General features: G+C 43.6%; 1 protein-coding gene across 3 annotated transcripts in view; it reads left to right on the top strand.

The window, feature by feature from the left end:
- The window catches only part of SIK3 (SIK family kinase 3), a 281,102-nt gene that overhangs the window by 247,855 nt on the left and 15,794 nt on the right, over positions 1-17,453 (top strand). For 2 of the 3 annotated variants that reach the window (XM_027857478.1, XM_027857477.1), the window contains exons 11-21: positions 662-771; positions 2,351-2,504; positions 2,829-2,984; positions 4,467-4,537; positions 6,775-6,918; positions 11,235-11,385; positions 12,125-12,250; positions 12,804-12,889; positions 13,448-13,557; positions 14,000-14,330; positions 14,941-15,839. In XM_027857478.1, the coding sequence (XP_027713279.1) occupies positions 662-771; positions 2,351-2,504; positions 2,829-2,984; positions 4,467-4,537; positions 6,775-6,918; positions 11,235-11,385; positions 12,125-12,250; positions 12,804-12,889; positions 13,448-13,557; positions 14,000-14,330; positions 14,941-15,839 (2,338 nt within the window). The remainder of the gene's footprint in view (positions 1-661; positions 772-2,350; positions 2,505-2,828; positions 2,985-4,466; positions 4,538-6,774; positions 6,919-11,234; positions 11,386-12,124; positions 12,251-12,803; positions 12,890-13,447; positions 13,558-13,999; positions 14,331-14,940; positions 15,840-17,453) is intronic. The other variant, XM_027857479.1, reaches the window with a different exon arrangement.

Below are 17,453 nucleotides of genomic sequence, written 5' to 3'. Positions count from 1 at the left end.
GTCCCTTTCTCCCCATTCACAGAGACACCCCTCCGACATAGGTCCTTATCACCTCATACTCGGACTATTGCTGCAGCCTGTCGGCTGGTCTCTTCCCCACTCTAGTCCATACTCCATTCAGTGGCCAAAGTGATTTTACTAAAGCGTAGGTCTGACTTTGTTATCATCATCCAATTCTGTAGACTCCAGTGGCTACCTGTTACCTCAAGGATCAAATAGAAAACACTCTGTCTGGTTTTTAAAAACCTTAATCACTCGGCCTCTTCCTACCTTTCCAGTCTACTTGCATTTCTCTCCCTGATACGTAGTCTGCAGTCCAGCTACATTGGCCTGCTTGACATTTCTTTCACGGGACAATCCATTTCCTATCTCTGCCTTTTTACTGGCTCTCCCCCATGCCTAGAATACTCTCCCTCCTTACCCCTGCCCACCTTCTGCAGAGTCTTTTCTCGGTTCCTCCTCTACCGACTATTCCCTCCTTCACTGCTTCTGTATCTTGTACGTAAATATTTCTGTCTCCAGCACTTAGCACAGTGCTTGGCACATAGTAAGTGCCCAGTAACTGACTATATTTGTATAATTATTGTATGGATCTTTGTAAGAAGAAGGGGTATATGCCAGGTCTTTTGCTCTTTCAATTTGATTATCCTCCCTGCTTCAGACGGATGGGACAATGAACTTGGACAGTGATGAGGGTGAGGAGCCATCTCCTGAAGCCCTGGTCCGGTACCTTTCAATGAGGAGGCACACAGTGGGCGTAGCTGACCCCCGGTGAGTATGTGACTAACAACTCTGTGTGAATTTTTCCTTACATTGCAGTTTTTCAATGAACATTCTTCTATAGAGTCCTCCAGGAAAGAGCTATCCTAGGAGGCACAAAACCAGTTTTAATCTAAATCAGGACTTATAGAAAATTTACTGATCAAACATCGAACTCAACCTAGTTGATTGTGGGTAGGTAGTTAGTTACTGCCGTGTTCCATTGCCATTTTAAACATTAAGCTGGAAGGATTACATGTTATCTTGCCCTGTTACATGTCAAAGAAGTCATGTGGAGAGTAACATGCTCTTTCCATGTATCCTCCCACTTTATGCCAACTTTCTATGTCTTACCACTTTAAATGTTACAAGTCCACCTTTTCTTTCACTATCTACATATACGTAAGATTCATCAATGTTTCCTTTCCTTCCCATCCCTCTACTCCCACAAAGTTCAGGTGAGTTTGACACTCCTCATGATACTGTTGTTTCTCACACTCACCGAATAAGTGGTGCAAACATAGATGGTAGGTAGAGTTGCTTATGAGCCACCCCAGAGGGATGCATGCATCCAAGGTATAGTCCTAAACCTGGAGACCCCTGATGATCATCTCTCCCCTCTTCCACTTTGCAGCCTGAGGATCCGAGGGATACAATTAGCCTTTCCCTCCTTTTTTCTTAATTGCACAGAGATCATAGAGATAAGACATGATTGTCTTTTAAAATTTCAATTCTCCTTCTACACATAGATTTTCAAAAAAGTACCCTTTCCATGCTGCCATGTTGCTTGTGCTGTTCTAGTCCCTAGGCTACATTACCATGGTTGAATAGTAAGTAGAGACAAACATTCTGGTTCCACAAACTGTCAGCTGCAAAGAGGTGGAGCCCTATGTCATTCTCTTAGGTGGAAAGATTTCTTATTTTAAAGTTTGTTGTAAAAGCTTCTATTGTGGCATGACAGCCCCAAATATGCAGTGCAGCTCTTCCCCAGCATCACTGACAAGCATAATTACATTCTTCCCCTGGTGGATCAGCCCCAACGTAGGGTAGCCATTGTTTCCAGTGAATGACCTGCATCCTCCAGAAAGTTTCTATTCCCCTCTGAGACTTTAGAAGTCAACCTGTGATGCTGGCTGCTGCTGAGGTTTCTTTCTTGGGTAAGGAAGGCTGGTTCAGCATGAATAATCAGCAGCTACTATCAATCCCCAGACCCTGAGAGCTCTCCCTTTGGGTTTCTGGAAAGAACTGACAGAAGCCACAGGAAATAGAACTGGATTTAGCCTCCTTCTCCTCTAGAGATGATGATGGTAGCTGATCTTTAAAAAGAACTTTAAGGTTCTTGGAGCCCTTTACATCCCTTATCACACTTGTTCCTGACATCAACACTGTGAGATAGGTACTATGAGTGTCACTTTTACAGATGATGTTAAGTGACTTGCTCATGATTGAAGAGATAAGGTCAGAGGTGGGTTTAAACCCAAGTCTTCCTAATTCCAGGCTTAGCTTTTTCCACTCTACCATGCTACCTCTCATAGAAGGTGCTCTGAATAAGAGTCTAACTGAAGTTCTCTTTCATTTTGTTTGCTGTCAGCACGGAAGTCACAGAAGATCTTCAGAAGCTCCTTCCGGGCTTTCCTCGAGTCAGCCCCCAGGCCCCATTCCTCCAGGTGGCCCCTAATATGAATTTCATGCACAACCTACTCCCTATGCAAAATCTGCAACCAACTGGGCAGTTAGAGTACAAGGTACGTGGACAAAGGAAAAGGGAATGTCTAAGACATGGAAGAGAAGCTCCCTAGAAAGACTAGCTAGAGCATCCTTTGAGACTCCTATGGGTTCTTGGACCTTACCATCGCTGGGTCTTAAATGATTTCCCATTGGATAAGGAGGATTTTCCTTTCTAAGTAGCTGGGTTGAGAGGAATTTGTGAGGAATATGGGGAAGGGCTGGAATTTCCTCTAGACCATGATCAAAAGAGCCTTCAGTTTCATAAGGTTAAAATAAGGTTGCTCCCTCCTTCACTTTTCCCCTATCTCTTCAACCCACCTCCTCCACTGTGTCCCTGGCAGGAGCAGTCCCTGCTGCAGCCTCCCACTCTACAGCTGCTGAATGGAATGGGCCCCCTCGGCCGGCGGGCATCAGATGGAGGCGCCAACATCCAGCTGCATGCCCAGCAACTGCTGAAGCGCCCAAGGGGACCCTCCCCTCTCGTCACCATGACACCAGTGAGTAGCAGCACAGACCCAGTTGGATCACTGACTTTTTCAGAGGTCTTTCATACAAAGGTAGTGCTCTAAAAATCTCCCAATTAGCTTTTCTGAGTCCTTTTTCCTACATTTAAGGTGAAGTTCTTTCCCATTTTCTTAAGAGGACTGGAATTTCTTAGATGATTCTTGATCCTGTTTCTCTTTTAACCCAATATTTTCTCCCTGGTTATTGCCTGACTTTTTTCTAACCTTCGCCCTGCCTGGGGGAGCCCCATCTTTTTTCTGTGAGCTGTAAACCAGTTCCTGAGGTACCAGGTCTGTTTCCACTACATCCCTGCCTCTTTCCATTCCAAGCAGTAGCAGCAGCAGCAGCAGCTCAGCTTGCAGTCCTTGGCTGGGGATCAGCTTTTCAGTAAAAGCTAGTTGAACCTGGTAGTTCCTTCCAGTTGTTTTTTAAATTGATTTCTGAAAATTCCCTCCCACCAAAGCGTTTTCTCCTTTTTCAGTAATACTTCAGCCTGTGATAGAATCACATGACTCCTCTGTTCTCATTATCTCCTCCCTAATTCTTGTGCCCCCTCAATTCCTTTGTTTTTTAGCATTTTCTCCTTCAAATTATTTTTCTCCTTTGAACTCTGGTTTTGTTTAATCATTTTCCTGGCGTGTAATCTCATTCAGGAAATATCTGACTGTTGACTGTCTACAAAGCACTATGCTAAGTGTTGTAGGGGCTATGAAAGAGATAGAAGCCTCGCCACTATCCTTCAGGAACTTAAAATAGAAGCAGGGAGATAAGAATACAAATGAAGCCTTTAAAATACAATGTAAAACTATAGATGATTATTTGTTCATATGAGGTGTATGAATTCTTAGGGTTTCAAAGGAGGGAGAGATAAATAGTGATGAGAATGTCAATAAACACTTTGTGGAAGAGATGTATCTTGAGCTGGTTGAAATGAGTAAAATTTGGATCAATAAATCAGATTATTTCTTGGCCAGACCATTCGGTTTCTTTTTTGTTTCCCCTTTCTTACAGTGTGACATAGTGAAAAGAGTAAGGAGTCTTGGATTTGGATCCAGGCTCTGGTACCCACTAGTTGTGTGTGACAGACCAGTTGTCCAACTCTAAACTTCAGTTTCTTTATTTGTAAAATGGGGTTAAAAATACTTGGACTCCTTGCCTCACCGGGTTGTTGAGAGGAAAGCATGCTATGAACTGAGTCCTTGGTAGTTGTGAGTTGTCATATCATTCTGTCTTTGTTGCTAATTATCCTCGTATGTCATGGATGTCTTTCTCACTGGGTTTAGATCTGAAATTATGATTTGGGTATTTCCTTTAAGAAGGGTTTAAGGAAGTGTGCAGGGAAAAGGGGACTCAAGTCTCCCAAAAAGTTTTAGCCTAGAAATTTAACAAAAGGGCTACCCAAGGAACCAGGTTTGTGGAATAAGAAAAATTGCCAAATAAGCTCTCTTGTGCTTATCATTCCCTTTTCTCTTCAGGCAGTGCCAGCAGTTACCCCTGTGGACGAGGAGAGCTCCGATGGGGAGCCAGATCAGGAAGCTGTACAGAGGTAATGTGACATCCGGCAGTGCTTGCAGAACATCCTTGGGCAGCCTCTCCTGGCAGGCAACAAAGGGCCACCTCTGCCCAAGGTCGTGGTACAGTGCAGCACTCAACACTAATGTGGCCTCTGTGTGTGCAAGAAGGCATGCTCCTCCTGATTCTGAAATCAACAGAAGACTGCCCAGGAAATGGAATTTCCACAAGAGCCATTGGAAGTTCCTTTTTTGACAGCAGTAACCCATAAGCACCTCACTAGTCCTGGCTGTGTAGTCCCTCTTCCTCCTTCCTTCCACCTTCCCAGTGCACCATCAGCAGTGTTCATAAGGCACAAAAGGCCCCGCACCACATACTAATAACCTGGATATTGGCTGACAGAAATTGAGGGTGTTGTCCTGATCAGGGTGTTCATGCTGCCTCTGGCATTGGTTTCTTCTGTACAAAGGGAGAACACAGCCCTTGTGATATTTGCAGTGTGCTCTTTCTGTCCCTTCTTACCATGAAAGATACACCCCAAAAAATCTGACCTTTGTTGTTTGCAAGCCTGGATTGGATGCTTCTTCACAGAAAGCTTATGGTGGCCAGGTACACTGTACTGTTTTATTTTGGTGCCCCTAGCTCTATATATGCCAACTCTTGAAGCTGGTTTTTTCCCCTAGGGAATGAGACATGGTTCTAGCTTTTCCTTTTTTCTGGAGATACAGCTGATGTTCAAGATAGTGTGTTTTTCCCTAAGGGAAATTGGAGTAAAATCATTTTCCTAGGCTCTTGGGGAAAGCTTGGGTGCCTTTATCAAATTATGTATTAAACTATTAATGGCTTGCTCCTTTTGGCAAGTTACCACATCACTAATTACACTGCTGTCTATTAACTGACTGCTTTCTAGCTTAAAAAGACAAAGTAGCTAACAATGAGAGAAGGCCATTTTTCATGGAGACTTTTCATGGAGGCTGATCACTGCTAGCTAATGCACATTTCCATCCCCCTAGTGTCTGTTTTGAGAGTTGCAGTGCAAAGTCAAGATTGTCCTGGGTCTGAACTTGGGAAGAACACAGAGGGAGGCAGTCCTTTACCATAGTGTAGAAATCACTGGGGATCACTGCTGTTCAAGAGGAATCTTTGTAACTTTTGATTTTCTTCTTTGTTTTCTGGGGATGTTGCAAACAATAACCATCAGGCAGAGAGACGTACGGACAGATCATATTAACTCCATTATAGAAGAGAAATTAGGGGACCTGCTGTCTTCCTTCTTTAAGGCACCTTCATCTTTTGTTCTTTCATCCTTTCCTTCTTGGACTTCATTTTCTGCTCCCTGACTTTCTTTCCTCTTTAGTCACACTTTTGCAGGAAAACACACCTGTCAGTTTTTCAATGAAAAAACTCCAACCCTCAAATTTACAATAGAGTTGGACAAAACCTTTAACTGGCTGTAAAGGATTAACTTCATTATATTTTCATCTTAACAGTGACCCTTAAAGACCTTAAGAGAAAACTTAATGGGGTTTCCCCAACAAATCTTTCACTTTTAAACCTTTTTAAAAATTGGATAATACTAAGAACGCAACCATGTCATTATTTCCTTCTCATCATGAAAGTGGTTGTTTCTTGAGTGTAACGCCACTTTCTTCTATATAGATCCAGTAACAGCTACAAGATTTACATGTAGAGTAGCATCTCGTTTAACCTCACATGGAGAGATCTTTACCATCAACCTACTTTCTGTAACTTAGTGAGATGTAACCATGAGCTTTCTATGAGTAAAGGCCCAAAGCCTTATTGACCAAATGGAATTGTATTGGGTCTTTCTCAGCGTTTCCTCTATGCTCACATCTGGAAACCATATCCATGAAGTACCTTTTCTTTCTTAGATGCTTCTATTCACCAAGTCTTTTGAAAGGTTGGAGGGAAAACAGAAATGAAGTAAAAAATCAAAGAAGAAGTTTCTTTTTATTGGGCAGAATAAAGGACAGAAGCAGATTCTCTTGTCTTGCTACTAGGCTTGCTCACTATGTTTCTTTCTGTGGCTACTGTCATATAGCCACTTAGCTATTGAGCCAACTTTTGTTTGGCCAGCTATGCATTCTACTTTCATCTGGTTCAGGGATCTATGCCATAGAGCCCTTTTTGAGCAGTAAAGAGCACATTTTTTTTTCCTTGTGAGTGCTTTGGATTAACTTCTAATGCTTCTTGCTGGAGAATATTCCTATCTCTCTTTTTCATTATGAAATGTGCTCCTGCTTGTTGCAGATACTTGGCAAATAGGTCCAAAAGACATACACTGGCCATGACCAACCCAACAGCTGAGATTCCTTCGGACCTGCAGCGGCAGTTAGGACAGCAGCCTTTCCGTGCCCGGGTCTGGCCGCCTCACCTGGTACCTGATCAGCATCGGTGAGTAGCCACATGAGCTGTGTGGGACCCTTGAGGCTCAGCTGACAGGCACCATCCAACTGAGTTTGAAACAGATGGTGTCAAACAGCAGGGCTCCAAATAGAAGCCACCTGCCATCCTGAACTTAAATGGGATCAGTCCCCTTCTTTGAATAGTGAAAAGGGCAAAGTTTTCCAGCTGGTCCTTGAACTGTGTGAGCTTCACTTTTCCCAAGTACTTTGCACAGCTCCTTATTGTCTTCAGCTGATTCTCAACAGTCTGGCTATTGACTCAGAGATGGGATTAAACTTAAGACCTGCCCGCCGGAGAAGCACCCAGAAAATCTGCCTGATCCAGGAAGTCTGATGGCAGTATCAGCAGACCTGACTTTGAATGACCAATCTCCTGCAGAAAAATCAGCCTTTAATGTTATCTCACAGTGTTACACTGTGCTTCAGGCCTAGATGTGGAAGAAGACCAACTCTTCTTCGGAAAACAGAACTACGACACCTGCTCATTGTTGCATATTTGGAAAATCATCATGCCAGTATTCTGGAAGAAAAATTTTCTTACATCTCTTTTTAGCTGTGATCAGTTTCCTTGGAAGTGTAAAAAAAAAAGCACAAATAGGATTAACCTTTCTGATTGAGAAAACTTCACAAAACTTATATTCAAGTCAAATTTGGGGGACAGGAGGAGGCTGGGAGACACTGTCTAGATGAGTGACTTTGATTAATGAAGGATCCTCCAGAAAAGCCATCTTTCTGCTCAATAGCATCGTGTACCCAACAGACATCCTCAAGACAGAGCTTTGAAAGCCACATCAGGTCACTAGCTTTTTAGTTTGCTTAAGTCTCACTTGCAGATTTATCTGGCATTCTTCCTTGGTTAGGTCAAGATGGTTACCAAGGAGATGAGGTTGACGTACCCGTTGCTATGAAATCTTGCAACCAGTTCACACTGGCAAGCTTGGAAAAGTGTTTTTTTATTGTAGCTAGATAGCTGCTGTGTTAAGCTGAGCTGAGCATTGATGTTATCAGCAGAAACAGGTGAACTCTGAGCAGGCCAAGACAGACTGATTGCCACGCTGGAACTCTGGAAGAATGATAAACTCTCCTATACCCAGCAATAATTTTTCATAAAATCACTTAGGAGTCTTTGAAGTGATTTATTGGGTAGCCACTTTTTTCCATCAACCCCTTCGATCATTAGCTCCAACCTCTATCATTACCAAAAAGAAGAGGTGTTACTTCTTTTCTCTTTTACCATCAAAAAGCCGCATTTTAGTGTGGGCACTTCAAGATTCAAGTTGGATTCTCTGAATTCCTGAGAAAGTATCCTGATTAGGAAAACATGAAAATTAGCCTATATTTATAGGCAGTGCCTGTCCAAATCCCCATAGAACTTTTACATTATTTGAGGAAAATCACATGGACTCAGAGTACACAACGGGTTCCTTTTATTTGGTTTACACCCTACTTAAAAGCAGTGCCAAAGCCTTGCCTTCTAGAAAGCTGCTTGCTCCAATAGGAATATTCTTTTTAGAATATTCCAAGAGGTTTTTGCAGCTAAATCAGTTTGAATGGGAGAGGTGGGTGGGTAGGGGGAGTAAGGAACCCAGCAAATTTGGATTAAGTCACCAGAGAAATATGACAGCAGAGAGGGGATTGAGATTAGATGTCAGAAAAAAACAAATTCCAGACTACTGAACACTAAAATGAGTAGTCAGTAAACGAGATCTCCTTTAAAGATCTTAAAGACCACTTTACACATCCATCTCTTTGGAGTAACCTAGGTATAGTTCAGCTTAGAGGTAGAAGAAGGGGTCTGAGTGAACTGTGATGAAAGTCTGTGGTTTTTTGTTTGTTTTGCCAACCTTGTGTGCCTACTGTCCAGTAGAGAAGGGTGCACTTAACTCAACCTCATTCTTTCTTACACATTTGAACACAATTTAAAAATAAGTAAGTAAAATTAACAACATCCTAAGTCTCCTGAAATTCACAGAGTGGTGATTTGTCTAAAGTTGACTGTTGAATTTGAGTATCAGTCTGTTATTCATTGCCTGAACAGCTGATCTCAGGCTCTGAAAGAGTCAGTCTTCAGACTGGTTTCATAGTTGGTGGAGAACATTTATTACAGTGAGACTGATTTGATGTCTCCTGACTCAGTAAGGATAGGCCTTCTGAGTGAATAAAACTTGCTTAATCACTTAATAACTTTGAAGAGTCATAAATTAATAAAGTTTTGGAACAAAGTAAAAATACAGTTAAATCCATGAAGTTGTCTTAGGTCCTTAGTAAGTTTGATTTAGCCTCTTTCTGAAGTTAAAATGAAAATAAAAAATGACTAAGGCGAGGATTCTGGGAAGAGCTGTACTTTGTCACTGGTCAACCTTGTGTTCTTCATGCTTCTGAAGCAGATATTCACTCACATTTGATTTGCACAGTAATATCAAGCTTCAGGTAGGAATTCTCTCAAATAGAAGTCCATAATGAGAGGGGAAGGAGATTTCCATTCCTGCCAAGCCTGTCTCCTTTACACCTTTTCACAGTCATCATACACTTGCTCCTAGTCCCTTGCCTGTCTGGAGTGTATATGAACTCTTGTTAACCCACCTCCTTGGATGGGGCTTTGTTTCAGTCCAAAATGAGCAATTGGCAAGGCAATGCATCATATCACTGAGTTCAGCATGGTGTCATCCCTTTCCTCAGTAGGAAACCTGATCTGATCCATTGACTGCTGGAATGCTGCCTTGGCAGTCTTTTATCTGCATGCCTTAAACTCATAAACATCTCCTTCTGATTAGGTAATAAGAGTTGGTATTAACTTTAGCCCTGTTGTTGCCTTGGGCTTATCTTATCAGCAGCGGGCTCTTGTCTGTCTTCATTCTGAAGGCCCTGCTCTCACAGGAGCTGTACATGTCTTTTCAGAACAGTCATATCGCTGCCCCCATCTTTTTGTGGTGAGAGAATGGGGAGGGGTGGAGAATTAGGAGGAGCTCTGCTCCTTCTTGGAGAAATTTCTTTTCATAGTGGCCAAATGTTTTAGCCCATGGCTATCTTTCCTTGAGCTGCCAAGCCATGTGCAGAGCCTCCAATCCCATAAGAAATTATTGGCTTCTCATTCAAATTTGGCAGTAGTTTAATGGAGTTTAGTTATCTGGATTCTGTGGTAGAATCACTAAATGGGAAGTGCTTAAAATATACTTAAGGCAGCTATAGGGCACAATGGATATAGTGCTGGGCCTAGAGTCAGGAAGGCCTGAGTTCAAATCCAGCTGCAGAGATTTACTAGCTGTGTGAATGTGACCCTGAGAAGTCACTTAACCTCTGTCTGCCTTTGTTTCTTCATCTGTAAAATGGGGATAATAACACCTACTTCCCAGGGATGTTATGAGGATCAAATAAGGTAACTTGTAAAACACTTAGCACAGTGCCTGGCACACAGTAGATATTTAAAGGGGGAAGCAGATGTTGGCCTTAGGAGTGCTACCCCCAAACATAGAACTTAAAAATTACATGCGAAACATAAGGCTGACTGCAGTTCTTCTCTGGAAATGCTGATTTCTTACTGCAGAACCTATTTCTGAGAGAATTTGTAGTCAGATCAATGTGAAGTCACTGCTTGAATGACATGATCATAGATGCAAAAACTCCTGCTCAGTTTAACCTGGGGACATTCAGAACCATCACTCTTGATGGCCTCAGGTACAGGTGTTTGCAAAGACTGGATCCATTTGGTCTCCACATTTTCTTAATCTTGATAAAGTTTGAGGGGCAAAGTGTAAAGCACCAGCCATAGAATCAAGAGACCCAAGTCAGAGTGCCAGCTCTGATCCTCACCAGCTGTGTGATCCTAAGGAAGCTGCTTAGCTCTCTGAACTTTGGTGGGAATGCTCATGTTTGCCCTGTCTGCCCCACAGGCCTGTTGTGAGGCATGAGCTTCGCTCTGTGAGTACAGAGTTACTCTTGTCAGTGTCATTGGACTCCAAAGGTAAAGGCCTGAGCTCTTTGAGAGCAGGCACCGCTTAGCTCTGTGCCTGGCAAGATAGACCCTTAATAAATGCTTATTGACTGACTCCCATCAGAGGTAAGTTGAAAAGGAAGCTGGGCCGTCCTCTGAAAGGAAGACTCAGCCTGCAGAAAGTGCACGTCAGCTCCTTGGGTACTACACACCTATAAAATGTTCATGTCTGTGTAACATATACATACCGCCTGCTGTCCTGGTGCCTGGATGAATATTTAATGTGCTCTGGGGCAGACAGTCCACCTAGAAAAATGTGTTGCCAGAGCCTTTGGAGACACCCAGTCCTTAACCTTCTTTTCCCCTGTGCTCAGCTCTGTCTACAAGGACTCCAACACCCTACACCTTCCCACAGAGCGATTTTCCCCTGTGCGCCGGTTTTCTGATGGGGCCGCAAGCATCCAGGCCTTCAAAGCTCACCTGGAGAAGATGGGCAACCACAGCAGCATCAAACAGCTGCAACAGGTAAAGAAAAGGCTACAGGTGCCATTGGAGAAGTATGATTAGTACAGAGAGCTCAGACAGGATGCCCAGGGGTGTTCGATACCCATGCAGGGGCCCTCCTGCTGTACACATCAGCAGCATTGCAGCTTATGGCTTAAGAAAAGAATAGTTTTCTTGTAAAGGGTCTCTACTCTCTAATTAAAAACCCTTTTGCTATCTCATACTATCAAGAGACAAGACTCTGTTAGTGTCCCTAAGATTCCCAAGAGAATATCTTGAGTTTGGGTTGTACCTTTAACCCTGGCATTCCTCTACTGGTCAATGGTCTGTGTGAGCCTGTGGTTGCTGCCTGGCATACTCTACAGCCAGGCTGCCTCGGTGCTCCTTGAGGTAAGAAATGTGACTTCAGATTCAACATAAGGCTCTAATTTAATGTCAGCCTTTGGAGTGACTGAGCTTTGAATGACACAAGATATGTACATGTGTTTTACAGCAGACCATACTCTCCATTATTACCCAAGTCATCATGGGATATCAAAACTGGAAGAGGGGACTTCTGCAGCTATTTCCACATGTTTCTGTATGACAGAGCATGGTTGACTATATTTAGCACACAAATATAAACATACCAGTTTCTCTGTACAAGGACACTTCATCTCCTGTGACTTTTTCTGCCCATGAGACTGTGGAGCATCTGTTGTGATCAGTGTGTGGCATGGGATTGGCTCTGTCGAATCCATATTAACTGAATTCATTACAGGAGTGTGAGCAGCTGCAGAAGATGTATGGGGGGCAGATTGATGAGCGAACACTTGAGAAGACTCAGCAGCAACATATGTTATACCAGCAGGAGCAACACCATCAGATTCTCCAGCAGCAAATTCAGGTAGGTCTCTCTAAGCTTTCTCCAAGTTTAAGAGGGCTTTGATTTCTGACTAATTTGTCCATCAGCATTGAATGAAGTTTTTTATTAATTTTTTTGGGGTGAGGCAATTGGGGTTAAGTGACTTGCCTAGGGTCACACAGCTAGTGTCAGGTATCTGAGGTCAGATTTGAACTCAGATCCTCCTGACTCCAAGGCCAGTGTTCTATCCACTGCACCACCTAGCTGCCCCTGAATGAAGTTTTTTAAAGGAGTATGAACAATAGCTAACATTTATATATCGCGTTTAAGGGTTGCAAATTGTGTTATATGTGTTATCTCATTTTAGTGATATTTTAGGAGTTGACATGCATGATAAAATGCAAAATCTTCAGTAACTGAACTGGGAACTGAACAAGATAAGCAGAAATCTTAGTCATGGAGACTTTTTTGTCTCCACAACCTTTTGTTTTTGTTTTTTAAATTTTTTTTTTTTGGAGACTTCTACCTTTTCCTTCTAGGAGAACAGCTCACAATAATGTTAGAATTCAAGATGATTTTTCTTTATTGATTTTAGGATTGTATCCGTCCTCCTCAACCCTCTCCACCTCTTCAGGCTACATGTGAAAACCAGCCAGCCCTTCTTACCCACCAGCTCCAGAGGTGACAAATTGTTTTGCTTTAAATCCAAGCTATCTCAGCAGTAAAGACCTCTAGGGCTAACCAATTTGTCATGGGGAAGCTGTTAGCTTTCTAAGGCATTCCCTCTGAAAGTTTCCATTTTAAAAGCTGAGTTGCTAGCACAGTATTTGGTTTAAATTTCAAAGAAGAGACTCCTTTAATTCAATTGAACAATTGTTTATTCAATGCCTACTATGTTCAAGATGCTGTTCTAGACATGTCCTTGAAGTCATACCCATTTGTGCAGCTTTATTTCTACTTACTTATTCCCATTATATGGGTAACTTGATGACTTGGTGCCAGTGACTGAACATAGGCCTCCTTTGGACTCTGCTAATGCCTTTTATGAGGGGTCTGGTAAACTAGGGAGAGTTATTGATTGGAGCACACTATGGATGGTGTGTGTGTGTAAATCGTAAGCCTTAACAGCCTTAACAAAGCTAAGTACGCTCTGTCTCTTAGGCGATTCTCGAGTAATGGAAGTCAACTTCATGCTTGTGATGGGGTCTTGAGGGGTTTGTTTTTGTTTCTCTTTATAAGGTTGCGGATTCAGCCCTCCAGCCCTCCCCCCAGCCACCCCAGCAACCATCTCTTCAGGCAGCCCAGTAACAGCCCTCCCCCAGGCAGCAGCACCATTCTTCAGTCTCATGGTGAGTGGGAGAGCTGGGCAGAACCATTGTGTGTCACATGGAAAGGGGAAACCGAATTTCTCATTAGTTCTAGACCCAAGAACTCTAGTGTCTGTTTTAAAAAAAAAACAAACCAAACAACTTTCTCTGTGAAATAAGATATTTATACCATAGAACGCTTTTGCATGGCTCAATTTGATTCCACATTCTGTCAGACTTTGGATGGAGGTAAGGGGTCATTGTTCTGACTAGCTTCAGGTAGAAAGACCCTAAAGAATTTGTTTTTACAGAAAGCGTTAGTCCCTTAGTAACAACAGAGCCTAGTCCCCTCAGGAGTCACTAGGAAAAACCTAAATTAGTTTTTATATGATGTCAGACTAAGATTCTTTGTTAGCTCCCAATTTCTCCTATCTGACTGCTGGCCTAGTTGCTTAGATACTTAAAAGGTACCTTCACCTTCTAGGTGCTGCCTCTCCTTCCCAGTTTCAAGGCTTGCCATCCCGAAGCGCAATCTTCCAGCAGCCTGGGAACTGTTCTCCTCCCCCCAATGTGACACTGACCTGCATGGGCCTACAGCAGCCTGCCCAGTCTCAGCAGGTGACCATCCAGGTACAAGAGCCGCCTGACATGCTCAGCAACATGCCAGGGGCATCAGCAGCTGGGCGGGGCATGTCCCTCAACTCCTGTGCCAGTCAGATTCAGATGCAGCACCGTGCCAACCTGATGGCCTCCCTCACATATGGGCATCGCCCATTGTCCAAGCAACTGAGTGCCGACAGTGCAGAGGCCCACAGGTAAGGCCCTCCAGGGCTACCCATTTGGTGGCCTAGGATGAATTGAGAAGAATCTTCTTACCTTTCCCCCACAGCATGATGAGGGGGAAGAGAGGGTCTGATTGAGCCATGCCCCTGGACCAAATTCTCCCATTATATTCTAAAATCAGGCTAGAGGCTTGGGAGGTTCATTGTAAGCTGTTTAGTGATCCAGAGTCAAGGTACTAATGAGATAAAGGGAGAAAATGGCGTAACTATATTCCTGTTTGTCTGAGAAGAGAAAAATAGCAGCCTGTTACAGTAATATACTTTTCAGAAACCTTGGGCTATGTCTCTTCTAGCTTCCCTTCCCATCTGTCATTCTGTCAAGGAACCAGTGCTTCTTAATTACCCAGAAGACATTTCAGAACAAACCGATAACTTCCTCCCACTGGAGCTGGTCATATGTCTCTAGCCCCCATAGACCCTTTTGACCATTGCCTAGGAGATGGGAAGATAGAAATGGATGAGGGAGGGGGATACTTCAGGCCCAGTACTCCCTAGGTACTGTTGAAGGAAGGCAGTAGCTATCCTTTGAGATCTCTGACTCCTCAAATGGATCTTGTGTGTTTACTGTCTTCTGTGTTTGCAGCTTGAACATGAATCGGTTTTCCCCTGCTAATTATGACCAGGCACATTTACACCCCCAACTGTTCTCGGACCAGTCCCGGGCCTCTCCCACCAGCTACAGCCCATCCGCAGGAGTGGGCTTTCCTCCAACCCAAGCCCTGAAAGTCCCTGCACTCGACCAGTTCCCTACTTTCCCTTCCAGCGCACATCAGCAGCAGCAGCACTACACCGCATCGGCACTCCAGCAGGCTCTGCTGTCCCCCACGCCGCCTGACTATCCAAGACACCAGCAGGTCCCCCACATCCTCCAAGGACTGCTCTCCCCCCGGCACTCACTCACAGGCCACTCGGACGTTCGGCTGCCTCCGGCAGAGTTTGCACAGCTCATTAAGAGGCAGCAACAGCGCCAGCAGCAGCAAGAATTACAAGAATTGTTCAGGCATATGAACCAAGGGGATGCTGGGAGCTTGGCTTCCAGCCTAGGGGGACAGAGTCTATCAGAGTGCCAGGCTTTGTCTTTGCCTTATCAGAACACTGACTCCTATCACCACCATCATCACCACCACCACCACCACCATACCAGCCCCCAGCATCTCTTACAAATCAGGGCACAAGAATGTATCTCACAGGTTCCCTCACCCACCCCGGCTCATGGGTACGCACACCAGCCGGCGCTGATCCACTCAGAGAGCATGGAGGAGGACTGCTCATGTGAAGGGGCCAGGGATTGCTTTCCAGACAGTAAGAGTTCAAACACTTTGACCAAAGGTTGCCATGACAGCCCCCTGCTATTAAATACAGGCGGGCCTGGAGACCCTGAATCTTTGCTAGGAACTGTAAGCCATGCACAGGAAATGGGGGTGCATCCATATCGACATCAGCCAGTGACTGGATTCAGTAGAAATAAAGTGCCCAGCAGAGGTAAGACCCCCTCCCCCTTCCTCGTGGAAAAATAGGTATGTCCACCATGCCCCATCCATGCATACCCAGTCTTGGGCATGATTTTGTTATCAAGGTTAACTGGTAGTCTCTGGTATTGTTAATCCAAAGAAAGGTTTGGGGAGATACTTTAGTATTAAATGGGTGTAGTGATAAGGCTTAGAACTCCGTCTTTGGTGAGAGAAGACCATGGAAAATGCATATCTGTAAAAGACTGGTTTGAAATAATTCAGGTTCCTTCCCTTGTATAGTTCTCATTTCAGTTCTCTTTTTATACCTATAAGTAAGCCAGGAGTAGAAATATCAGGATGAGCCTCTACATCTCAGGTGTTGCTGGAAAGAGCCCAGTTTGGTTATAAGATAAAATAGCATTGCACTTTAAGAGATTATCAGAGCCCACCCAGATCCCACTGATTGCACTTTACTGGCTCTATTGCCTTCTCCTCCTATAGAATATCCATTACACATACCTGGGAAGGATGTCAACATACGCTTTTATTCATCCCAGTTAACATTTATAATGTACCTGCTATGTGTTAGACACCGTGCTAAGCTCTGGAGCTACGAAGACAGAAATAAAATAATCTTTGCCTTCAAGGAATTTAGATTCCACTGGGCGAGGTATAACATATACAAAAATAAGTAAATAGACGTTAATTTAATATGGCAATGACAACAGTAGGAGGGATCAGTACAGGGCAGACCTGGATTGAACCTCAAAGGTAAGACGAGGATTCTCAGAAGTGGAGATGAGGAGGGACATGGAGGACATCTTTGTGAATGTAAGAGGGAAGAAGTGAGGTTGAGGGAAAGCTCGTAGTCAAAGTTGGCTGAAGTGAAGGTTTTGTGAAGTCAGTGTAGTATGAAATGAGGCAGAAAAGGTAAGTCAGAACCAGATTGTAGAGATGCTTAAATATGATGCTGAGGAATCCAGATGTTAGCCCAGTGTTCCTCAGGCCAGAAGAATGGCTTTTGCAAGGATAAAGGACACATTAGTTTCAATTGTGGGGGGGAAAAAGTGAATGAACATTATAAAGGAGGTCTGGAGACTGTCATAGTGGACATGTGGAAAGTGCTGGACTAAGTCAGTAGGCCTATTTAAGTTCTAATTCTGTCTCCATGACTTTATGGGACCATGTTGGTTTACTTACATATGGCAGCCAGAGCAAGACAGGGTATAAATTCACTCTGCCCAGGTCAGACTACAGCTGAAATACTGTCTTCAGTTCTGGGCATTACATCGGGAAGGCAGATGTTATTGCAACAGAACTTGTTAGCCTGAAGAAGGAAAGACTGGGGGGAATGTTATAATTTTTTTCAGATATCCGAAGGGTTGTCATGTAGAAAGAGGAATTATACTTGTTCTCATAGACTGTGACTCAGTGTAAGGCAAAGCTTTCTAACAGCCCAGAGCTATAAGAAAATAGATTGTACTTGGAGTTAGTTAGCTCCCTGTGACTAGAGGTCTTTGACTACATGTCGGGATTTTTAAAAGGAGATTGTATGCTTTTGGTAGAGTTCAGACTAGATGACCCCAGAAATCTCTTCTAATTCTGAGATTCTATGACTCTGTAACTTTGCTCAGCCTTAGTTTTC

This window comes from Vombatus ursinus, unplaced genomic scaffold (assembly GCF_900497805.2).
Source record: "Vombatus ursinus unplaced genomic scaffold, bare-nosed wombat genome assembly UNPS02012156.1, whole genome shotgun sequence".
Lineage (NCBI taxonomy): Eukaryota > Metazoa > Chordata > Mammalia > Diprotodontia > Vombatidae > Vombatus > Vombatus ursinus.
This window is presented reverse-complemented; position numbering and strand designations above follow the sequence as displayed.